This window comes from Dipteris shenzhenensis, chromosome 21 (assembly GCF_047967505.1).
Source record: "Dipteris shenzhenensis isolate YYH24624 ecotype China chromosome 21, Dip_SZ_1.0, whole genome shotgun sequence".
In the NCBI taxonomy this organism is placed as follows: domain Eukaryota; kingdom Viridiplantae; phylum Streptophyta; class Polypodiopsida; order Gleicheniales; family Dipteridaceae; genus Dipteris; species Dipteris shenzhenensis.
The window spans coordinates 36319839-36346059 of NC_141616.1; the positions used below are offsets into that span (position 1 = coordinate 36319839).

General features: G+C 44.4%; 1 protein-coding gene across 3 annotated transcripts in view; it reads right to left on the reverse strand.

Moving 5' to 3' along the window:
- Positions 1-1993: 1993 nt before the first annotated feature.
- LOC147888801 (two-component system protein A-like) overlaps positions 1994-26221 on the reverse strand; it is a 29650-nt gene continuing 5422 nt past the window's right edge. For 2 of the 3 annotated variants that reach the window (XM_087392761.1, XM_087392764.1), the window contains 3 exons: positions 3438-3840; positions 2723-3071; positions 1994-2636 (listed from right to left, as the gene is read on the reverse strand). In XM_087392761.1, the coding sequence (XP_087248887.1) occupies positions 2817-3071; positions 3438-3840 (658 nt within the window). In that variant the 3' untranslated portion in view covers positions 1994-2636; positions 2723-2816. Of the gene's footprint in view, positions 2649-2722; positions 3072-3437; positions 3841-26221 lie in introns of all 3 variants that reach the window. The other variant, XM_087392762.1, reaches the window with a different exon arrangement.

Below are 26221 nucleotides of genomic sequence, written 5' to 3' on the forward strand. Positions count from 1 at the left end.
GAGTGCACAAGGACGCTAGATGAGCTACAAAATGCACAATGAAAGCAAAGCTAGAAAGTAGAGCAAGAACTATTCAACTGGCAATCTATGGAAAAGATATGGACAGAAGACATATACAAAGTTTTGTCTTCGTACTTAAGCCTTACAAAAGACTCTAATTAGAGGGCCAGTGTTCCACCAAGATGGTGTGTGAGCCACCCACTTGGTTACAACATCCACATGCTTACATCTGATACCACAACATCCACATGCTTACATCTGATACCAGAAGTACAATGAACATGCGCCATGTGAACCTCTCATGAGACCCATGTACACATATGACTCTTTATGTGAGAGGCATGTGACCTACACTCGCCCTTTTACCACTCAAATGAGTGTTACAAACTATAATAATTCTCAACACCTCACACCGAATTCACCGTCTAAGGGCATAATAAAGAGGCCCTCATCTGTGTCGCTTGTGCAATGTGATCTAGTCTCTTGGTTCATCCGGATCAGGCGATCTTCATTCATGGAGGCTGTATGGCACAAGACCAACTACTAGGGACAAGTAATAAGATCAATGGGCTCAACCAGACTCCACCGAAAACATGATCACCGAGTTTTTCCAGTAGGATAGCATGGACCAACAGTCTCCAAGACGGTAGAGTTGTGGGCCAGAGTCAAAGACACAAAAAACCCACCCACCAACATGTCAATACATTGATGAGGCTTGGGGATCTTCCCTTCATGTTCGCCAGCAGACCAAGGACAGAATTGATGGAGATGATAGTGTCACTTGTCCGATGGAAGCTACTACTAGCGCTCGATCACAAGTGTCATGCCCCTAAAGCATTGATCACCGCAAAAGCCTCTCTGCCAAGATCCTCTTATCCATGCTCAACCATCTTGGTTCCTCAGACAGCATACAGAGGACTGCAACAATGATACCACAGTACAAATAGTACAAAACTTCCCTCCTCCCCATAGGTTCAGATTGTGTTTGAATTTGTCTTGGCTGTAGATGCCCGCTTAGAGACTCACCCATTCAGCTCATTGTATTTGGTTTTCTCAATCTCATAGACCCTTTGGTCTTTTGAAGACATTGACAAACCTTTTATCGAAGACATTGACAAACCTTTTTTCGTTCTTTCTGTCATGCTAGCTACCAGCAACGAATTCTTGAGCTTCCATCAAAGTTCTTCTTGGATCCTATCTCAAGATCTCCTTTATTTTTTATGCTCTCTCTGGAATTCTCTCACCCAGCCCAATGCTTACCATTTGAATTCTCGTTATGGTGCCATGTGTCCTTACATGGACCCTTCAAAGGAAGCCCCCTCATGAGCATTCCATTTGCACCCATTCATTAATGCCTAGGCCTCGGAATGCCCCAAGACCCCAACCCTTTAATCCCCCACTAATGCAATCATTATCCAGCCCTCATGTTTTCCCCACCTTCCCATAACCGAACCCTCAAATTCCATGATTACCGTTGATGCAACAGTGGAACACATCAAACAACAGCTTCAGAGAGGGGAGGTAGAGCTCCTCTTCAAGACAAACCCCTCACATTTGTGTAAAATAGTTTTTGAAGTCGCGGGGAAAGGAGCATCCACCAACAAAAATATCACCATTACAAGAGCGAGGGCTTAGAACATGTCCGCCAAAATAACCCATGAATGCACTTCAGAAGTGGATGCTTTATCTTTAGATTAATCCCATGAGTGGATATGCAAAAACTTGTACAATACAAAATTCGTGCACAAACTGCGTAAATATGCTGATACCACATTGAACAGAAAATAATGGGAAGGGAATGGAATTACGGACCTAACACAGCCACGGTAATTACGTCAGCTTCAAAGGTATTGAACGTGATACACAACTTCCTTGTCTTAAATCAAGCATACCCATCCTTAGAGGCTTAGCACATGGGAAGAAATAGGATGGGAATGGGAAAAGGTGGTCCCATGCATATTTCTATCCTATTCCCATCCCACCATGTGCTAACAAAAAAAGAACTAAGGATGGGTTTAAGAGGAAGAGGACACATGGCATCATTTCATGTGTTTAAAAGTTGGGGACCTTGAGGGGACAAGGACACATGTCATCCTTCCATGTTTTTTAATCCCTAAAAAAGGCGAACCCATTGTGGCTGCTAGTTTTGAGGCCATGGTCCAGGATGGGAGAAAAAGTGGCTACTCCCATTCTAAATCCATCCTAGACCACTTGGTGTAGGATGGGAGTAATGATGACAAAAATATTCCCATCCTAAACCCGTGCTAGCCCCATCCATGTGCTAAGGCCCTCAGTCTCCTCTTGTTGCCCCAAGAAGCACGGTTTCTTTGAGAGGACTGAGCATGCCTTCCCCAGCTTGAGTGACAAAGTGAACAAATTTAATTTCTGTTCTCATGCTCTAAATTGGGAGTTGGAGACTTTTCCTTCGAATATAAACTCTACTTTACAACCCAGCTTATGGGTGTCAAGTAATTTTGATAAATGCCAAGAATACAACATTTGAGAATAGTCAGTATCTCTGATTTCTGGTCAACACCTTCTGACAAATAGCTCAATGGGAGAACCCAATGGCTGTAACCTCTGGAAAGTAATAGGTTGCATGAATCACAATGAACTTGGTCAGCTGCTTAGGTGACCTGAAACAAGCACTGGCAAACTTAAGTATTTCAGAACTCTGTCACTCTTAAAAATTTTAGATACCATCCAGAATTATACTACTTACTTGTTTTCCATCCTGCAAGTCATGGAGCTAACGTTCTGACTCCATTTTTTGCTTGTGTGTATATCATTGCCGATGAATATAGCATCCATTGACATCACCTACTTCCATCTTGACAAGTTTGCAATTCAAACGTGGAAGGTAACGACAAGCTTGACGGCATGTTCTTGTCCTTCTGTACAATCAACCCATACACCTCTAGTAATTTGACTAGCTGGTGTCGAGATAAAGGTTTCGTGAAAAATTCATCCACTCCTGCTGCCAAGAACTGGTTTCGATCACTTTCCAATGCATTACCAGTCAAACCCACAATGGGAGATGTAACTCCCATTGCACGTAGCTCTCGAGTAGCCTGATCAGAATAGGGAACAATGTGAATGATATTAAAAGAATACATGATTATGAGCCCACTGGCCAAAATGATTTATATGGAGTAACAAGTGGAAATAATGGAATGCTTATATGAAACTGCACATGCATGTGCTTAAGAAGAACAAATATCATCTACAGCCACAAAGCAAAAGACTCAAAACATACGAGATGGTGAAAGCTATTTGAGACAAGTTGAGCAGAATCTCAAGCAACTTCTACAAGTCAGTCTCAGAGAAAGAAGATTAACTACAACAGTAAATTGATAGATAGCAACATAAATATATTCGACTCCTGTCTGCATGCGAAAAGCCAACAAGCGATATCCAGAGAGACAAGACGAGTTTACCACATGACCATCCATGACTGGCATCTCCTTGTCGATGAAGATCATATCATATGTTCCACCTTCACGGACAAGTTCCACAGCTTGCTTACCATTCTCAGCATCGTCACTTTCCACATCAAGACTCTCCAGAAGTTTTCTCAGAATTCTTCGATTAAGTGGATTGTCTTCCACGATTAAAACCCTAGGGTTATGCCACAGACGGTCTGACGGCTGACGCAGAGATGAGCACTTCAAGAAAGATCCTGAAGTGCTACTTCTCAGACCAGAACAAGGATGAATTGCTTCTGCACGCCTATTCCTCAAAGAGGATTGCACGAGCTGAAAAGGTATTGTGAACAGGAATATGCTCCCCTTGCCAACCTCAGAGAAAACACCTATTTTGCCACCTGCCAGCTCAACGATCCTGTTCAAAGAGTGGAATGGTCAGTGCATGAAGGATTTCCAGCATGATGGAGGGGTAAATGCAGAGTTCCCCAACCTCCTCCGCCCCTCACAGCCATGCGACCAAGGTCACATACCGCTCAACCATCTACATCCCAAAACAACATCAATGTGCCCTGTGTAACAAAAAAATGAAAAAATATGTGCATTAAAAGAAAAATACGACACACACCGATCCAACATGTGTGCTTTCCCAAATTTCGCAAAATAACCTTCTTCTAACCCTTGTGGTTCCAATTCTCATCTACATTATGTTGCATTTAGAAAATTTATCATAGAATCCACAGCTAAAGTGGATGTACTTACAGTTTCAAGTCCCACCACCTACTTCCTCGTTTGTTCCTCCTCGTCATTATTGCTCATGGTTTATATGTGGAGTGATAGCCAAGGTGATAAAAAAACTTTTTCGTCCAATAGAAACATCAAGAAATGTTTCTAGACGAAACCTTTCTACAAAACCCAAAAACAGGACAATTCTGCACGAAATGACAAGTGTGTGCGTGCACGTGCACTTGAGAGATACAAATTGGATTATTTAAATGCTGCATCAATATGATCCATGCCCCCATGAAACAAATAAAGGGGGGTTATTAAATAAACACCTCTAATGGAGAAAATAAATTACTACTTTTGGAACATGTGAAGGTAGACCTCCATATGGCAGAACCGACCTTCATAGGAGGTAGAAATTTCCATTAGCTTAGCCATCCATAACAAGGCATAGCCACATGGTTCAATTCTCTAAAGCATGCATCCAGAGCATCTATCCAAATAGCAGATTTGTACTTGACTTGTGTGTAAGGAATCCCTTTCACTCCTCTCTTCAAAGATTGGAGAGGGGTAGTGCAATACACACATACTTGTTGGAGATATCATAGTCAAAGAGTGTGGTGATGTGGTGTGTTAGTGTGTAGTACTAGGTGATCTAGTACTAGTTTATGTGTGAGTCTTGTGTGAGTGCCACGTGTCATCATGGGACTTATCCCATATGCACTAGGTGCTAGAGTGTGTGTGAGTAGCCTACATAAGGCTTGTACTTCACTTGTCTTGATATACTTGATGAATGAATGAGAGCCTTTCATTATGTCTTCATTGGAGCATTATTTCCTCACACCCTAACTCTCTCTCTCTCTCTCTCTCTCTCTCTCTCTCTCTCCCTTCACCATGTTTCTAACATGCTATCAGAGCCACTTAGCCCTACCATAGCCATAGCTGCCACATCATCATCTCTACCCTAACCTAACCCTAATTCTGCTCAGCATCTTCTCAGCCCATTTCCGCCTCTAGCTGCTTCACCTTGCCTCCATTTTCACTTGTCCACTTCCTCCACAGCCAGCCGCCTCATTTCGCCTCTCCTTCTTGCAGCCTTTTGTGCTCTTTTCTACTCGTCTAGAATCTGCACAGCCTACTGCCACCATACAGGATCTCTTGGAGCAATTCCTAGGCCCTTGATAGCCTGTCGGATTGCTGGTCAGTACCCTGCAGCAACCAGCCACAAGTGCCTAGCTGATTTGGAGCCTTTTCATCGCCGATTTTAGGTTTTCCAGGCCGCTGCAGCAGAGTTGACCACCCATCCTCATTGATGGCAGAAATTTGTGACCTTTGAAGGCTATTTCAACATATTCTGAGGCTGCTGTTGCAATTTCGAGTCATTTTGGGGTTGTTATTGTAGAACCACCTACAGCAAAGGAGCTTTCCACGTGTTTCTGGCCTTTTCAGCACATCAAAGTCCATCTATTTTCTGTGTAAAGACGGTGCAGCACCTAGATGCACTTTGATTAGCCGCCTTTGCATTTTCGAGCTGATTTGAGGCCGTCACCACATCTACATCAGCATTTCGAAGTGCTCTTGTAAGCCGTTTTGAGGGGAGATTGTTGGTCCTTCATCTTAGCTTGCTGCCCGCCTTCAGAAAGTCCTCTTCAATCATGACTTCTTTGACTTCAAGCTCTATCCTCGTGGAGAAGTTTAAGGGGGAAGGTTTTCCCACATGGCAAACAAAAGTCCAGCTGCTCCTTATGCGTGAAGGAGTTTGGGATGATGTTGAGGATGACCAGGTTGAGCTACTTGATCAACAAGACCAAAAGATTTGGAAGCAGCAGAATTCTAAGGCCATCGCCCTCATTGGTCTTTGCTTAGCTAACTCTCTCATCCATCATGTGGATTTCAAGTCTATATACAGCTAAGCAGATTTGGAGTCGCCTCGATACCTTCTTTGGTAATAAAATCACCAACTCTAAAGTCTCTCTAAAGCTCAAATTTTATGATCTGAAAATGGAAGATAGTGATGAGTTGAGTGATCATCTAGCTCGGTTTCAATCTCTTGTTCAACAACTCTCAAGTTTGAAGAGTGTCCCTAATGATGAAGATAAGATGGCAATCCTTATGAAGAGTATGCATGGAATTTCTCGCTTTGAGCACACTCTTGAGATCCTCCGTCTTGCCACTACCACGTTTGATGATATGGTGGCCCTCCTCATTGAGAAGGATCGTCCCAATAAGGAAGCCGTTCTTGCCTCTCCTATTGATCATGCATTTGCTTCCACAAGCAAATGGAAGACCAACAAGCACATCATTTGCAGGTTTTGCAAGAGGAAAGGACATATTGAAGCCCATTGCTTCAAGAAGAAAGCACAGGAACAAGAGACGCGTCATACCAATCTTTTGGCTGAAGACGAAGCTAAACCTGAAGAGCCCTAGGAGGAGATATATGCAGCTACAGCAGAGGTTCAAGGCGTCTCTCTTGACGACGAGGATCCATTTGACCAAGATTGGGCTTTCTAGGCCCCTTATGCTATGTGTGTTTGTGTTGAGTCACATAAAGGTTCTCAGCCTTGAGTTGTCCCTCCAAATTGAATGTCTTTGGAGTCAATAAGTGGTCCTCTGCCTTGGGTTGTCCCCCAAAAATGATTGTATTGTGTTTTACTTTGGTTGATGGTATTGACCACCCAGTTCAGAGTAAGGGGGGATGACGAGTGATGGTTTGCCCTTGCCGGTCGCAAGCTGACTGAGACGTCACTATCACACAGGAGGTGTTGGATAGTTGGACTTGCTCTTTGCAGTATTGCGGTGGAGGGGGGATCGGTCTACTCTTGCGTGTTGGGTCTCACACCTCTTTGCTCTGAAGGGGGTGTTGGAGATATCATGGTCAAAGAGTGTGGTGATGTGATGTGTTAGTGTGTAGTACTAGGTGATCTAGTACTAGTTTATGTGTGAGTCTTGTGTGAGTGCCACGTGTCATCATGGGACTTATCCCATATGCACTAGGTGATAGAGTGTGTGTGAGTAGCCTACATAAGGCTTGTACTTCACTTGTCTTGATATACTTGATGAATGAATAAGAGCCTTTCATTATGTCTTCATTGGAGCATTATTTCCTCACACCCTAACTCTCTCTCTCTCTCTCTCTCTCTCTCTCTCTCTCCCTTCACCATGTTTCTAACAATACTCACATATGAAAGTCTAAACAAATAAGCAACCCCTAAGAAGGATATCATATCTATGATACTATGTAATATTGGCCACTCATTGACTACTTTTTCAACGTTAATATGGATACCATCAACAAAAATGATGCGGCCAAGGTATAACTCACACTTGGTCATCTATGCTATAGAAGTTAGAACTTCTCTTCGAAGGATAGTCAAAGCTACCTTCAAAAATGTTCAATATGGTCAAATAAGCTAAGGCTGCCATCAAGGAAAATGATGACAAACTTTCTCACATATGGACAAAATCTATCGTTCATCATTTGTGAGAAATTCAAGGGTGCATTCGTGAGTCCAAATGGTAAACCAAAAACTCATATGCACGTGCCATGTACGAACCCCATCTTAGGGACATCCTCTTCTCTACTAATGGTATCCCTACATAGATCAAGCTTGGTGAATGATGCCACACCATGAAACCAGCCTATTAAGTCATCCATCCTGGGCAAAGGGTATTTAATTTTCATGGTCACCTTATTGATTCTAGTCTATTCACATGCTATTCCTTTTTAGCTACCAAAATAACCGACACCCACCAAGGAGAATTACTAGGACGGATATGTCCCATGCAAACATATTCAAATAATTCCCTAGCAATTTCATTTTTGCCTTTGAGATTGGCTGAGCTTCAAAAAGAAGCTCTATCTTATGGTCCACAATCCGCTAAAGTGAAAAACCATAAGGTAACTCAAATGGAAACACACATAAAATTCCACTAACAGACTTAGAGCAGCTATGCGTCTCGTAATCCTGAAGGTCTAATATGTGCATCCCAATTAGTCTGAGAATCTTCGTGCTCTAGCAGCAGGTATAATGAAACAACCCCTGTCCAGGTCTGGTAAGCCCTAGACCCTGGTAAGGTACAACTTCAAGCTGGAGTCCTATCAAACCACGAGACACCCGCATACAACCCATTAGGGTTGGAGCTAGCAGCTCACCTCCTAGCCGTAGGCTCAGTACGTTGAGCCACCCCCGAGCTAGGGCTCTGGACCACCGCAGAGAGCCAGCCAGCCAGCCTCCAAGTCCATACATGCGTCCCATACCATATGCCCTTTCCTCTAGCTACTGCTCCCAGGCCAACAGGCCAAGTCCAGAGGAGCGCACTGTTGGAACCCCTGATAATGAGCCCTTGGCCTATCCACTAGAATCTAACTGGCAAGGCAATCTTAGGCATCCACTTCTGACTTGGACCCAACTGAAAGGCATCAAAGCATCCAAACCGACATGTAACTAAAAGGTAGCCTCAAGGCTTTCACATGCAACAACACTGTCCCCTGGCCTTTCCCAGGCACACCCTTGCTTTTGAGTGCTTACTTAAGCCTCTGGGAACCAGAAAGGACTCCAAGCACACAAAAAACATTGCAAATAACTTCAAACTAAAGAAAGGCAAACAAAAAGAAGACAACAACCATGTACCCGCTGTCCATGGAAGAGGGGCGAGCTCTACTCTCGCACCTATCCCCTGTCCAGGTTCCCAGCTAGGTTGTAAACTACTCGGTGCTTTCTATCAATTCAGGCAACGGATTTTGCAGAGGCGTTTGAATGAGATGATTGCAAGTTGCCAAACACATATACTTGAACTTAAGAGTTTGCAATTAAGCTAGAATTAAGACTTATACAGCTTAAACACAAAGTGACATCATTGGAAAATGCAATATGATTGAGGGGCCAAGACGCCCCCCCCCCTTATCCAGGCTCACTTTATTCTTGAAAATGGAGATACAAGACCAAGGTGCAATGCACCTTCCAAACCGATGAACTCAGTGAAAACCTAGGACCTAGATACAAGACTCAAGAGCATATATGCAAGGTAGACAACAAAAAGGAGGACTTCAAGCTCAGGTTTCAACTCTTGGCTTGCCCAATCCACAAGGAAGAAGCCTGCAACAATCACCACTTACATCCAACATTAGAGACAAGCACTAGTTTCTAGAAAGATAGTAGAAACAACATGAAATAGTGCTGTAAATGAGATAAACTTGACAATACAGGCTCCCTTCGTGACTTGACCCTTTTGTAGATGAAGTCCTTGATGCCTCTAAAGCTACCTTGGGTGAGGAGAGTGTGGAAATGGGGCTGGAATGAGAACAGCTTAGAAAAACAGCCTGTAGGCTAGAGGGAGAAAGCTTTATGGAGTGATAGCTGTATAGAGAGAGTGCCAATGCTGATCCCAAGGGAGGGGATGTAAGAGAGGAGCTGCTGCTGTTCCAGAGGTGCACAGAAAGGCAGATTTCTGCAAGGGAAATGGGCTGGAACAGTAGAGAGAGAAATTCTGCAGTAGAGAGAGAAAGACTGCAGCAAGAGAGAGAAAGGGGCTGTGGCTGCTCCAGGCTAGGAGAAGGAGAGAGGATGCTGCTGCTGTTCCAGATGATCTGAGAGGGGGCAGATTTCTGGAGAATGGCCACGAATTTTTCATGTGAGGAATGAAGGGGAGAGGCCTTCTTTTATAGGCTCAGCCCCCCCCAGGCCTAGAGTGGCAGGTGGACACTTGTCCCAGATTTTTGGTGGGCTGCAGTCCCAAAGAGGACAGCCCACAACCTGCCCCAAATCTACCAGATTTGGGGCCAAACACTTGGCCTGCATGCCCTACCACTTGCCATGCATGCTGCCACATGTGTGGGACAGGTGGACTGACCTGCCAGCTCAGATTCCATATGGCAGTCTGCCACGTGTCACTCCCAAAAACCCTAAACTTTCAAAGTTGTCAGAATTCAATTCTGATCGCACCCACGGGTTCCTAACAGCTTACACTATCTATTGACGTACTCTAAGGTCATAATTGAGCCATACTTGAGCCATACTCAGCTCATTTGTTTGTCGTCTTATCCTGTATCTCCATTACTCTTGGCATGCTGCCAGGCCCACACCCAAAGCTCAAGGAACATTCTCTTGAATGGTTCCTAGGTCGGTATGCAATCTGTGCATTTGATTAGTCCCATGTTTGGGTACTCAGGTGAAGTGTGGTTTCCAGATGTCCCACTCAAAGAGAGGCCATCACTCTTGTGGGTCACTAATGCCCATAACCCCAAGCAAGGGGGTCCACCCTCAAATGCTAGACCTAGTCCCCATTGTCCGTAACTGAACAGTAGGAAAACATTTCATTTCTTAATAAGCATACTATTGAAAAACAAAAAGAAACAGTACCAAGCAAGTGGATACATGTTGAAGTAGGATGACATTCCCTCCGTCTTTCATTCGGTTGTCCGCAACTAAAATGCTTCCTCATAAGCATCCAGGATTTCAAGACACTCCTGAAATGTAGCTCTGTCCACCCATTGGGCATTGGTGGATGGGAGCCCTCTGAACTTCAAAAGGTACATTTTGCGAGTCGTGCCTCGACGTCCCGTAGTGAAGTTGATGCAACATAATTTGCTCTCCTCTACTTCAGGTGCATCGTCCAGTGTGGGCTCTTGAGGTGGTTCCCCAATGAAGGTTTCACCAAGCTTACGTGAAAGACATTGTGGATCTTCCAATGCTCTGGAAGTCTCAATTGGACTGAGACATCATTTATTACCTGCAACACCTGAAAAGGACCATAATATCGAAAGGATAGCTTGAAGTAGATGCGCTTTTTGCCCACTTTGGTTTTTAACTGGGCTTTCTCAAATTTCAATAAGACCCATTGGCCTTCTTTCACTGCAAACGCCCTCCGTCTTTTATTTGCAGCTGCTCTTTGTTTCTCATGTGCCTTTTGAATGGCTGCTCGAACTGTGGCATAAGCAGAGTCATAATCCTCCACGAATTGATCAGCGGCAAAGATTTTCTCTTTTGTGAGAGGATCTGACTTTTCTTCACTTGGTTGCTTATCGCGTACAAACACTAGAAAAGAACATACTCCTTTCTTAAGCAAATTGGGAGATCGTGCATGACTTACCATAGAAATGGTGGTTCCTGAAATTCCCCCTGTAATGCTCACATCTCTACCCTTATGTTGGAGGGTTAGAATATTCTTCACATAATCGATTCGGGGGTTGACTTGCTTATGCCAGGGCATGCCGAGAATTACATCTGATCCTTGAAGTGGTGCCACCATGAAGGGTAGATGATCCAAGTACCCTTGGATGTGTACCCGAAGCTTACCGATGATGGGGTACACCTTCTCTTCTTGGTTCTTTAAGGCTGCAGTTGCCTCCAAGGCTTCTCCTTTATCCTCTGGGGCTATCCCCAAGTTCTGTGCCATCTCATGAGAAATAAAGTTGTGAGTAGCTCCACTATCGAACAAAAACAAAGCGGATTGATCCTTTACCTGACCCCATGTTTTCAACAAACTATGGGTGTCGTTTACAGCTCCCTTTTCTGGAGGTGCATCCACCTTGTTAACTACCAAAACTGGCTTTTTGAGGGCTGCTTCTTTGTTGCTGCTGTTTTTGGCAGCTTGAAGGCATTCGTAGAAGTTGTGGCCTCGATCGCCACACTTGAAACACCGCCCTTCGGAGTAATACTTTTGCTTCTGTTGTGGAGACAATGAGCTGAAAGTGCGGGCTGCTTTCTTCAAAGGAGGCTGGCTGGCTGACTTTTGCTCTTTTGGTGCGTCCTTTGCTGTCTCCTTACCCTTTTGTTCCTTGGAAGAGGTTCCATGGGACTTCCGCTTGTTGTTGCTGCCATTCCGCTTGTTGGAGAAAGATTGTTTCTTCTCCACCTTCAAGGCGATGTTGATGGTGTCTTCAAGAGAAGTAGGAGTGGCAATGTCCACCTCATGCTGAACAATATACCGTAGGCCAGCAAAGAACTTCCTTTGCTGCTCTTTTTTATCCTTCCTACTGAATGCTTGAACTTTTAACAAAGTATCCCAAAAACGATCAACATACTCACTGACTTTCTCTTCTTGGCGTTGGCGGAGGATGTCCCACTGCACCATTGTATCTCTCTTAAACTCCTTAGGCAGGAAGTGCCTCATCAAGTTCTTCTAGAAGTGCTTCCAGGTGTGGGCTTGCTGTCCAGTGTTGACCATAGCTGCCCACCAGAGTGAAGCACGGTCTTGCATGTGTAGGACGGCAAACCGGATCTTCGCCTTGTCTTCGTACTCGTCTCCCTCAAAGAAATACTCGAGGTCTCGGATCCAAGCCAGCAAGACCTCAGGCTTGTCCTCTCCCTTGTACTTGGTAAACTTGAAGAGCTTATCTCCAAGAGGTACCTTATGCTTTGCATACCTTCGTCTCCGTGGACGTCTCGAAGGAGATGGACTCCGATGACACCATCTACCTCGAGGAGGGGAAGAAGAGGATGATCTACCCTCCTTGGTGTTGTCCACACAGTCTCTTCCTTGGGATTGGGGCCCTATGTCATGAGTTTCTGCTTGGCTGCTTTCCAACACTTGAACCTGTTGAGCGATGTTTGCCAAGAGAGCACTCAACTCATGCAAGTTAGGAGGAGGGTCAGGTCCATTGGCTTCCATGATGACAAGATGACTCAATGAAGGAGAGACTCAACAAGAGAAAGCACTGAGTATAGGACCACTGCCTAAGCTCTGATACCAATGTAAACTACTCGGTGCTTTCTATCAATTCAGACAACAGATTTTGCAGAGGCGTTTGAATGAGATGATTGCAAGTTGCCAAACACATATACTTGAACTTAAGAGTTTGCAATTAAGCTGGAATTAACACTTATACAGCTTAAACACAAAGTGACATCATTGGAAAATGCAATATGATTGAGGGGCCAAGACGGCCCCCCCCTTATCCAGGCTCACTTTATTCTTGAAAATGGAGATACAAGACCAAGGTGCAATCAATTCAGACAACGGATTTTACAGAGGCGTTTGAATGAGATGATTGCAAGTTGCCAAACACATATACTTGAACTTAAGAGTTTGCAATTAAGCTGGAATTAAGACTTATACAGCTTAAACACAAAGTGACATCATTGGAAAATGCAATATGATTGAGGGGCCAAGACGGCCCCCCCCCTTATCCAGGCTCACTTTATTCTTGAAAATGGAGATACAAGACCAAGGTGCAATGCACCTTCCAAACTGATGAACTCAGTGAAAACCTAGGACCTAGATACAAGACCCAAGAGCATATATGCAAGGTAGACAACAAAAAGGAGGACTTCAAGCTCAGGTTTCAACTCTTGACTTGCCCAATCCACAAGGAAGAAGCCTGCAACAATCACCACTTACATCCAACATTAGAGACAAGCACTAGTTTCTAAAAAGATAGTAGAAACAACATGAAATAGTGCTGTAAATGAGATAAACTTGACAATACAGGCTCCCTTCGTGACTTGACCCTTTTGTAAATGAAGTCCTTGATGCCTCTGAAGCTACCTTGGGTGAGGAGAGTGTGGAAATGGGGCTGGAATGAGAACACCTTAGAAAAACAGCCTGTAGGCTAGAGAGAGAAAGCGTTTATGGAGTGATAGCTGTAGAGAGAGAGTGCCAATGCTGATCCCAAGGGAGGGGATGTAAGAGAGGAGCTGCTGCTGTTCCAGAGGTGCATAGAAAGGCAGATTTCTGCAAGGGAAATGGGCTGGAACAGTAGAGAGAGAAATTCTGCAGTAGAGAGAGAAAGACTGCAGCAGGAGAGAGAAAGGGGCTGTGGCTGCTCCAGGCTAGGAGAAGGAGAGAGGATGCTGCTGCTGTTCCAGATGATCTAAGAGGGGGCAGATTTCTGGAGAGGAGGGGCTGGAACTGGAGAGAGAGAATGTGCTGTTGTAGAGAGAGAAAGTGCTGCTGAGGTGAGAGAATGGCCTAGGGAGAAGCTGGCTGCACCCAAGTTGCGGAGAGGTTCTGCTGCATCAACCAAAAGGAGAGAGAAGAAAAGTGACGAATTTTTCATGTGAGGAATGAAGGGGAGAGGCCTTCTTTTATAAGCTCAGCCCCCCCCAGGCCTAGAGTAGCAGGTGGACACTTGTCCCTGATTTTTGGTGGGCTGCAGTCCCAAAGAGGACAGCCCACAACCTGCCCCATGGGGCCAAACACTTGGCCTGCATGCCCTGCCACTTGCCATGCATGCTGCCACATGTGTGGGACAAGTGGACTGACCTGCCAGCTCAGATTCCATGTGGCAGTCTGCCACGTGTCACTCCCAAAAACCCTAAAATTCAAAGTTGTCAGAATTCAATTCTAATCGCACCCACGGGTTCCTAACAGCTTACACTATCTATTAACGTACTCTAAGGTCATAATTGAGCCATACTGAGCTCATTTGTTTGTCGTCTTATCTTGTATCTCCATTACTCTTGGCATGCTGCCAGGCCCACACCCAAAGCTCAGGGAACATTCTCTTGAATGGTTCCTAGGTCGGTATGCAATCTGTGCATTTGATTGGTCCCATGTTTGGGTACTCAGGTGGGGTGTGGTTTCCAGATGTCCCACTCAAAGAGAGGCCATCACTCTTGTGGGTCACTACTGCCCATAACCCCAAGCAAGGGGGTCCACCCTCAAATGCTAGACCTAGTCCCCATTGTCCGTAACTGAACAGTAGGAAAACATTTCATTTCTTAATAAGCATACTATTGAAAAACAAAAAGAAATAGTACCAAGCAAGTGGATACATGTTGAAGCAGGATGACATTCCGTGGATACATGTTGAAGCAGGATGACATTCCCTCCGTCTTTCATTCGGTTGTCCGCAACTGAAATGCTTCCTCATAAGCATCCAGGATTTCAGGACACTCCTGAAATGTAGCTCTGTCCACCCATTGGGCATTGGTGGATGGGAGCCCTCTGAACTTCAAAAGGTACATTTTGCGAGTCGTGCCTCGACGTCCCGTAGTGAAGTTATTTTGCTCTGGGATCAACAAGAGCTCAGTGTCCTCTACTTCAGGTGCATCGTCCAGTGTGGGCTCTTGAGGTGGTTCCCCAATGAAGGGTTTCACCAAGCTTACGTGGAAGACATTGTGGATCTTCCAATGCTCTGGAAGTCTCAATTGGACTGAGACATCATTTATTACCTGCAACACCTGAAAAGGACCATAATATCGAAAGGATAGCTTGAAGTAGATGCGCTTTTTGCCCAATTTGGTTTTTAACCGGGCTTTCTCAAATTTCAATAAGACCCATTGGCCTTCTTTCACTGCAAACGCCCTCCGTCTTTTATTTGCAGCTGCTCTTTGTTTCTCATGTGCCTTTTGAATGGCTGCTCGAACTATGGCATAAGCAGAGTCATAATCCTCCACGAATTGATCAGCGGCAAAGATTTTCTCTTTTGTGAGAGGATCTGACTTTTCTTCACTTGGTTGCTTATCGCGTACAAACACTAGAAAAGAACATACTCCTTTCTTAAGCAAATTGGGAGATCGTGCATGACTTACCATAGGAATGGTGTTTCCTAAAACTCCCACTGTAATGCTCACATCTCTACCCTTATGTTGGAGGGTTAGAATAGTCTTCACATAATCGATTCGGGGGTTGACTTGCTTATGCCAGGGCATGCCAAGAATTACATCTGATTCTTGAAGTGGTGCCACCATGAAGGGTAGATGATCCAAGTGTGAGGAGATGGTGAGTGAGAGAGAGCAAGAGAGAGTGAGAGCCGGAAGCTTGGAAGCTGAAAGCTTAGTTGCAATAGAAGAGTGTAAGAGTACAACACAATGAGAGAAAGATAAGGTTTTGTCCTAGTGACAAAACCTTAGTAGTCACTAACCATAGTTAGTGAACTAACTGCAGTTAGGGGGAAAAACCTTATAGAGGGAAAAGTGCCCCTAACTAGCTTATTATATTACATTGGTCACTGCTGAATTATATCTATAATTCTAACACCCCCCTGCAGTGCCAATGTCATGTACAAGGCTGATCAATCACCAAATGGATATAAGTTCAGGGCACTGCGAAATGCCTCAAACTTTTCACATGGTAGTGCTTTGGTGAAAATATCTGCAACGTTGTCATGTGTGGACACAAAGATCATATTGATCTCTCCTGCATGCAACTTCTCTCTAACGTAGTGATAGTGAACCTCAATGTGCTTCGTGCGAGCATGAAACACTGGATTCTTTGCCACTACAATGGCACTCTGACTATCAGTGAGAATTGGAGAAGGACCCTCCAAAGACAGATGAAGATCAGCAAATAGACGTTGCAGCTAGACACATTCAACTGTTGCTGTGAAAGCTGCCCTGTACTCAGCTTCACATGATGAGGTAGCCACTGTAGATTGTTTCTTGCTCAGCCAGGAAATGCAAGATTTACCCAAAAAGAAACAATTGCCACTAGTGGACTGCCTAGTGTCATAATCACCAGCCCAATCTGAATCACTGTAGGCATGCATCTGCAAGTCACCCCCCCTGGGAAATAGTAAGCCAAAAGACTTTGTGCCCTGCAAATAACGGAAGATGCACTTAACTGCTTGCCAATGCATAGTTTTTGGGCTGTGCATGTACCTGCTCACCTGAGATACTGCAAACTGAATATCAGGTCTAGTGTTGCAGAGATATATGAGGCATCCAACAGCCTGACTATAAAGTGGCATCAACTGATTCTCCTGCATCATGCATTGTGAGTTTCGGCCCCGGCTCCATGGGAGTGGCTATGGGCTTACACTCATGCATGTTAAATCTGTCCAAGAGTTTCTGAACATACTTGGACTAAGACATAACAATGCCACGTCTCTCATGAGAGAACTGAATCCCCAAATAAAAGTGAAGCAGCCCCAAATCTGACATGTCAAAGTTGGTCTGCAAATCAGCTTTGAAATCTGCAATTTTTTCTTCATTGGACCCTGTGAGCAGTAAGTCATCGACATAAAGAAGGATGACCAAAATTTCCCCCCCATCCATCTTGATGTAGAGGGTGCTCTCAGTAGGACTATTGTGCAGCCCCTTGCTGGTCAAAAAGGCATGGATCTTGGCATACCATGCACGAGGGGCCTGTTTTAGCCCATATAAAGCTTTGTTGAGCCTGCATACTTGAAGTGCATTTGCTGTAATTTCAAAGCCCGGAGGTTGTTTCACATACACCTCTTCCAGCAAGTCCCCATTTAAGAAGGCTGTTTTTATGTCCAACTGATGAACATTCCACTCAAAATGTGCAGCCATTGCAATAACTGATCGGATGGTGGTCATCCGGGATGTAGGAGCGAATGTCTCCTCATAATCTATGCCCTTTTTCTGAACATAGCCTTTAGCAACCAGCCTTGCCTTATATCTGTCAATAAAGCCATCTGGCTTCCGTTTGACCTTGAAAACCCATCGTGTGCCAATGGCATGTTTACCCTGTGGCAAGTCTACAACATCCCAAGTCTGATTTTTTGCAATGGACTGCAACTCATCGTGCATGGCATTCATCCAATGCACATTATCCTTTGCCTCTTCGAATGTGGCAGGCTCCTCCTCATCAAGGAGAGTACCTGCATATGCTGATTCCACTGAATTAGCACCTTCCATGTGCCTTGCTGCACTGCGAGTCCTGCCAAATAACGGAGCATCAATTTTACTCTCTCTGAGAGTCTGTAACAGCCAGTTTGGGACTGTTTTTGCTGCATGTATGTCTGCGATTTCTTGCTGCACCACCTGTTCCACTGCCTGTGGAGGGGGCAAGACATCCTGTGGCGGAATTGAAGCATCTGGAGGTTGCTGTAAATTCTGATTTGCATCAGAAAAATCAGCAGAGGAACCCAAGGCAATGGGTAGCAACCCCTCAAAGACATCCTCTGAAGACGAAGGCATTTGAAATTCAGCCTGAGTGTGAGCTGAATTTTCAGAAAATATCACATCTCTACTTACTATGATCTTGCGTGTAGCAGGATTGTAGAGACGGTACCCCTTGCTTTCTGCACTGTATCCAACAAAAATGCATTTGATGGCTTTATCTGACAACTTGTGCCTAAATTCAACTGGCACATGTGCATAAGCAAGGCATCCAAAGACTCGGAAGTGATCCACTAAAGGCTTCCTGTCATTCCAAACCTCATAAGGAGTTTTTGTTTTTAAAGCCTTAGTGGGAGCCCGATTCAAAATGTAATTGGCACACATCAAACCCTCTAGCCAGAATTTATAAGGCATGTGTTTGCTTTTCAGCATACATCTGTCCATCTCCATGAGGGTTCTATTTTTCCTCTCAGCTTTGCCATTTTGCTGAGGGGTCAGCCTGACTGTGAGCTGATGCACAATACCCTTGCCTTTGAGAAAAGCATCAAATTCTGCAGATAAGTATTCCCCACCTCTATCCGTGCGCAATGTCTGTATCTTGAGTCCGGTTTCATTTTCTACCATGGCTGAAAAGTGTTTAAACACCGTGAACACTTCAGATTTCTTTTTCAGTCCATAAACCCAAGTAAAATTGGAGTAGTCATCAATAAATGTAACGAAGTAGACATGACCACCCAACGATGGAGTCCTCATGGGACCACAGACATCACTGTGTATAAGCTGTATTTTGCAGACAGCTTTAACTGAACCATCCTTCTTGAAGGGGAATCTATGCATCTTACCTAAAATGCACCCTTCACAAGCATGTGGAGAAGGTATCTCAAGAGGTGGCAATGCATCAACCATGGAAAACTTCTGAAGTGTCATCAAGCTGTTGTAATGCATGTGGCCATATCTGGCATGCCATAATTCTACATTCTGCATGGCAGCTGTAGGGGTAGAAACTGCAAGAGAATAGGCTGCTCTTTTCTCAAAAATATCAAGCTGAAAAAGCCCACGCAGCAGAGTACCAGATAACCTTAAGGCATAGTCAGCTTCCCTGTCTCAAACAGCACATTTGTCATCCTCAAAGATGACCTGAAATCCCCCTCTGTTAAGAGTGGACACTGAAAGGAGATTTTTGGTTATGCCAGGCACATATAAGACATCTGAAAGTCTGAAAATTGAGCCATCAATGGCAGTGAGCTCAACCTCTCCTGTGCCACGTACTGAATATGATGAGTTGTTGGCACAAGTGACTTTCTTACCAACGGGAGGTGGATGCAAGGAAGTAAAAAGACACTTCCTCGAAGTGATGTGCTTGGATGCACCGCTGTCAAAATACCATGTGTTCACTGTTTCATTAACACTGAAAGCAGATGCATCTCTAGAAGAGTCATAACTGCGAGTCAAAAATGCATATGTATCATCACTGCAAGTGGCTGTACTATCCCGAGCATCTGGAACAGCCAACCTAAAATCTGAAATGCAAGATAAAAAGGCATAATCCTGTCCAACAAAGTTGGCTGCAGCATCCCCACTATCAGATGCATGAGGAGCTGAATCTGAAACAGCCATACCTGAGCTGTTTTTCTTTTCTTTTGCAAGCCTTTTCCTACATTCTGCTATGTGATGACCTGGCTTTTTGCAGTAGTGACAAAAACCCTTCTTCTTGGGCTTACTTGCATCATTTTTAGCCTTTTGTGAAGGCTGTCCTGACCCACTGGAAGGCTGATTTACTGATGTCTTTGCCTGTCCCTTTGTTTTTTATTTAAATTTTGAGAGCATGGCTTGTTCACCTGCACGTGAAGCCAAATTTTTCCTGGTCTGCTCTTCCTGAAGCAGAAGTCCTATCAACTCATGAAAAGTGAGAGGATTTGCACCCCCCCTCAATGATAAGTTCAGCGAAGTATGAAAGCTGAGATAAGACTCAGGAAGAGAATTCAGAGTGGTTGTAATCATCTCTGAATCAGGAATAATTTCATCTATGTTTAACAATTGCTCTCTGAGATCCTGTAGCTTTGTGAGGTGGACTGACATGGAGTCACCCTCTTCCATATGTGTATTACTCAACTCTCTTTTCAAGAAAGATACCCTTGCATCATTCCGAGCTGCATACATGCTTTCCAAAATATCCCACGCTGCCCTGGAGGTCTTACACGACCGGATATGCGAAATGATAAATCTTTTCACTGAAAGAGAGATGCATGATAAAGCTAAGGCATCCCGTGAATCCCATCTCTTCTGCTCTGGAGTAGTGACTGTAGCTGCACCAACAACTTGTCCTGCAGCTGCACCCTGTGCACGACCTCTTCCGCCTCCTTGCTGAGGAGGGGTAGCAAGTGCAATATCTGCTGGTCGGATCTCATCCCCATTGACATAATCCCATAAATTGCAAGAAATCACAATATTACGTACCATGAAACTCCAGAGGGAGTAGTTGGTACCATCCAACTTGTCTTCTTGTGAAAGACCACCGAAATGGAACTCATTCTGATTTTGATGGGCCATATCTGAGAAAAAGATTGAAGCAAATACAAAACTGAATTCCCTTACTGGGAATGAAATGCACAACTCCCAAAAAACACAGCCAAAAACGGGCTGTAAATGCAACTTAGATTTCTGTACTTGCACTGTCAGAATTCTGTCCAAGCATCAAAAACTCTCCAAAATCTGCCAAAAGTGCTTCAAACACTCCAAGAAAGGCAGTATGAACTGAATACTCCAAAAAATGCTCTCCCAACACAAAAGCCCCAATTTGTGGCTTGAAATTGCAACCAGAAAGGGGCAAAATTACTAAAAGCCCCAAATCTTCAATTTCTGAACAAAAGCCCCAAATTTCAGACTAGATCTGCAAATCTGTCTGCAAAAGCCCCAAATTTTAGACAAAATCTGCAATTTTTGCTCCAGATGTAGCTCCAAAACTACATACTGATTGCAATGTCTGCAACATACAAAATGCCCCAAATGTACTCCCAAAAACTGAGCCAAACTATGGTTTTCTGCAAGATGTGCCTACCAAAGATAACCCTGTGCAGATCTGCAGATACAGATCTGCAAGTACAGATTGTACGGATGAACAGGTTGTTGCCACACGTGTGGTACTGAAGATCTGCACGCAGATCTACGGAAGGTATGGCTGGTACGGTAAGTACGAAAGCAACGACTGCACGTATGGTCTGGTACGGTACGGTACTTACGATCTGGTACGGCAAGTACGAAAGCAACAGGTCTGGTACGAACGGGGCTCCACACGTGCAGTACAGTGACAACGATTTATACGATGACGAACTGCAACGGCGCACGTACGGTCAACTATGGCGAGATGTACGGCGCTGTACGGCTAACCGTACAGTCTGGCGACGATGTACGGTGAGCAGGTCTGTAAGGCGTTGTATGGACGACGATGGAGTACGACAGAGCTGTACGGCGAGCTGATCTGTACGGCGCAACTATACGGCAGGATTCCGTACAATCGTACGGACTGTACGGACGAGATGATGTAGGCTGTAGCTGGAGCTGGACAGGGAGGTTGGAGCTGGAGGCAAAGAGTAGGAGCTGAAGGGAGCAGGGAGTACGGAGCTCTTGAACCCGCTCTGATACCAAATGTGAGGAGATGGTGAGTGAGAGAGAGCAAGAGAGAGTGAGAGATGGAAGCTTGGAAGCTGAAAGCTTAGTTGCAATAGAAGAGTATAAGAGTACAACACAATGAGAGAAAGATAAGGTTTTGTCCTAGTGACAAAACCTTAGTAGTTACTAACCATAGTTAGTGAACTAACTGCGGTTAGGGGAAAAAACCTCTTATAGAGGGAAAAGTGCCTAACTAGCTTATATCTTCATAGTTCAAGGCTATGGCTATTGCATCATCCAACGTGTTTGCATACTTAGCCCGAACTTCCATTTTTATCCAATCATTCAATCCAAATATGAAATCTTTCACTTGGATTGATTGAGGTAGGGGTTCACCAACCTTCATTATGCTCTCTCGAAACTTATCAGTGTATTCTGCCACTGATAAATTTCTCTGACGAAGGTTTCTATGCATTCCCATTCAAAAGCATTAAATAAATACCGAAAGGGGCGCCAAGGCATTTGGGGGCAGTGGGTGTATTGTGTATTGTTTTCACTGAGTAGGGGCATTCTAGCCTCCCCATTGTTGTTGTTGAAGTTTATTTCTAAGTAATGTTAAGTGGTTGAAGTGATTAAAGTTTGCATTGTGGCTATTTATGAGGTTTATGACTGAGTAGACGAGGATTACTACCCTTTGGATTTATTACGGCCGGTTACATGTAAAGTAACTTTACTTCACTTTGTGGCCACCCTTTGCCCAGTATAGCTCAGCCATGCCTTGCCTTTACCAACCTTATATCTATTGCTAGATCCCAAGTTAGTCAGGCCTACACTTTGATAAGCCTATACCCTAGTTAGTTCAGCCATGGACGTAACATTCTCCTTCCCTTAAAATAAGATTTATGCTGGCATAAATCAAGATAGGAGAATTAAGTCAGTATTTCTTAGACTATAGTTCTCAATCTTTCATTTGATTCCAAACAGTAGTATCTGTAAGGTATCCCTTCAAAGGAATCTTGGAATAAAGTCATTTATTACACATGGTACATGGAGAAGTATCAGTTTCAGAAATTAGTATATCGACATGCATGCATGCATGTGGACACTTGTCCACCATGAACTTATGTGGCAGTCCAACTTCAGTTTGCATGTCTTTCCACGCATGCATGCACACATAGTGGCATGACACACAACTAAAGTGAAAAGTAAAGACTTCTAGCAGTTTCCACTGCTGAAGTTACTTTCCAAGGCATGCAAGCCCAGAAAGTAAGTGCATGATGTCATACATGCACCGGTACTTTTTCAAAAAAATAGGACTAGCCTGCATGGCCTCTATTTTCAAAAAGTAAGCATGCATGCAGCCTTGAGAAAACTACAAGCAGCCATGAAGCATCTAGGCCACAAAGTGAGCTGCTTTGTAGCGATTTTCCAGCCCACACGCAGCCCTGGAACAAATCTATGTCTGTTCCAGGCTGCTTCGATCAGTCGCAACAAGTCATGTAGAGCCTAGCCAGCCCTGAAACAGCGGCACACCTTTTCCACGCTGCTGTACAGACCAGCCTTAAATCAGCATCTTCACACAATTTCTTCTGGCAATTCATATTGCCTTCCTGGCATTCGTTTTCAGGCGAAACACCATTTTAGAAATTCGTTTTCAAGCCAGAATTCCCTCTTGTTGCTGTGATTTCTCTCCTGCTTGGTTCTCAACCTGTTGCAACCCTTGCAACACGTAACAACTCGCATGCACAGCCTGAGGGAGCAAAAACGAAATTTCAAACAGCTCGTATTTTATCTTGAAGCCATATCTCAGCATACACAACAAACACTAATCTCAAGCACAACAATTTCTCTTCTCCTTCCTCCAGAGTCTACCAGGACATGTGCATCCTTTAGCAGGATCAGCACTCCCAAGGGAATTTATGCTTTCCCTCACAGCGTCAAGACTCTACAGAGCTCGAAGCTGGCTCTGATACCAAATGAAACAACCCCTATCCACGTCTGGTAAGCCCCAGACCCTAGTAAGGTACAAGTTCAAGCTAGAGTCCTGTCAAACCACTGGATGCACTTGCATACAACCCATAAGGGTCGGAGCTACCAGCTCACCTCCCAGCCATAAGCTCAATACGTCAAGGCACCCCCAAGCTAGAGGTCTAGACCACCACAGAGAGCCAACCAGCCTCGAAGGCCAGACATGCGTCCCATACCACATGCCCATTCCTCTAGCTGTTGCTCCCAGGCCAGCAAGTCAATGCCCAGAGCAGCGCACTCCTCGAACCCCTAATAACAAGCCCCTGGCCTATACTTATAGACCAAGCCCCGGCTATCTTTAGTTGTGAGCCAACATTTTTTTTACCCCCCAGAAATGAGGGTTTATATTAAAAAGTTCAGAAAGACTTTATACATCATGATAAGTTCTCTTCCCCAGAGAGCAGCAAAACAAGGGAGAAGTTCATCAATAGAACAACAATAGAACTCAATGATCGCGGTATCCTGTGTCTCTTCTTTTGGGACCACATGGGTGATAACTTTAATAACAACCGTGCCCACCACGATCGGGTAGGGGCACTGGCTTTTTCCTCTGCGCTTCTTGGTACCGTCTCTGGGCTGTGCAACAGTCCCTGCAGCCCTTCGTAGGGATTCCAGAAATATTTCTTTAGACATTTTCATTTCGAATTCTGAATGACACTTGCTGGATCGGAGCGGGAGATAGGTCTCTTAAAAAGCGGAATCTGTGGGATGCAGGGATTGGTTGACTATGGTGGGGCAAGCAGAGTTGAAGCAGCGATAGGGGGGCATCAGTGCGAACGGGCGGAGCAAAGCTGACAGGAGGAGAGGATCCGACAGGAGAACCAGGGGGGCCATCAGTGCGAATGCGCGGTGCAGAACTGACAGGGGGCACAGCTCAAATACAAGAATGCTGCAAAGAAGAAGACAAGCTAGCCAAAGAAGAAAGGTCGTTGTTGGTCCAAATTCAAACACTGGTGGACAGAGCTTCCACAGGGTAGCCGGGTAGATGAGCCAACACTTTAGCATGCATGCATAAAGTAACTTTACTTTAATTTGTGGCCACCCTTTGCCAAGTATAGCTCAGCCATGCCTTGCCTTCAGCGGGCTAGCTCTATCCACAAGATCTAGACCTCACCTTTGCTAGCTCTAGTCTCCACCCTAGGTTATTCCTAACCCCGGGTCAGACCATGTTGTAACCTTAGATCTATTCCTACATCCCAGCTTAGTCAGGCCTAGGCTTTGATAAGCCTATACCCTCGCCAGTCCAGTCATGGACGTAGCATATAATGCCCCAGATTAAGTCCACAATCCTTCTCGTACATCACGAATCAAAAAACAACAGTCCAAATCCATGGAATCGACTTTGTTCACGAAGACTAACAGTTGTCTATTATAATTATTAATATTAAAAACTGATTTTTCACAATGAATCGCCTCATTAATGAACAATACCATCTTCAAAATATGAAACGAAACTCTCTTCATATTCCTAAATTTGTAAGAAAGCCGTAGGTACACTACAATCCCATACCTCGGAATTACCTTGGGAGAACTTCACCACATAAGAATGGTACAGCTTGGATTCGTACACTAGAGACATGTGGATAAAGTTACAAGTACTTGTGTGACATTCATTTTACATCCGTTTAGGATCCCACATATGAGTAAAAGATCATGTGGACCAAACATCTATGAAAACAAATCACAAGCCATGCCGAAAGTAATAAATCAATGCTCAAAATTTCAGCAACATACTTGGCATGAAAACGTTTGCTACATGAAATATTTTCCCTTCGTCCCGTTCGTTATTCTTCTTTGGGGCAACAAAGGTACAATTCTTAGCAATGTGGCCAACCTTGTAACACTTGAATCAGAGGGACTGCTCCTTGTCCTTTGCCGAATTTCTTGAATCCTTTCACTACCGCTTTCGAGGAAAGTTCGAAAGCAGTAGAGAAAGTTTGCAACAGGAGTCAGATTGGTGTGAGGCCTCTTTACTCAGTCATTATTCTCTTAACAACCACCTTTGGAATTGCCATCTGACGATCCAATAGGTGCACCTTTGTTGCCTCGCAATGTAATGGTATCATCATGGGTCTTTGCAAAGTGAACTACACCCTTTGTTATGTAAGTTTGTTGCGCAGAACCTTGTTCTGATAGTCTCGAGGGAGACCACTGTGGTAGAAGAATTGTTATACGTAGTCAAAAAAGACCTCGTCAAAAAAGAAAGGAAACTTGTGTTGCAACCACTGTTATATGCCTCCAGTCCTTTTTACATCATCACAAGCCTTTTGAGGTTGAAATTTTTCTCAAACCCATCAGGTTCTTTCGAGAGCTTCTCTATGGACTTAACTTTAAATGCAACCCAAGAGAGAGATGCTTCCAATGTCCTATTCAACTCTTGGAACCAGATACTCACATTGTCACGCAAGTATGCCTCCACAGTAGTCACACGATGAGCCTCTGGATAGTTCACCAAACTAAAATGTGTGTCCCAATCGGTTTAGCCAGGACTGCACATACTCTTCTTCTCCCCAACATAAGGCTCAAGAGAAAACAATGGATGCCCGTGATAAGCAAGCATCGCTTTGCTATTACAGATATGTAACCATTTCGTTCATTATCATTTATCTCTGATATAAGCTGAGACATAGATGGATCAAGAGGGGGTGATTCATCGTGTTGCACACCCTCCATAGGCATCAGCACGGA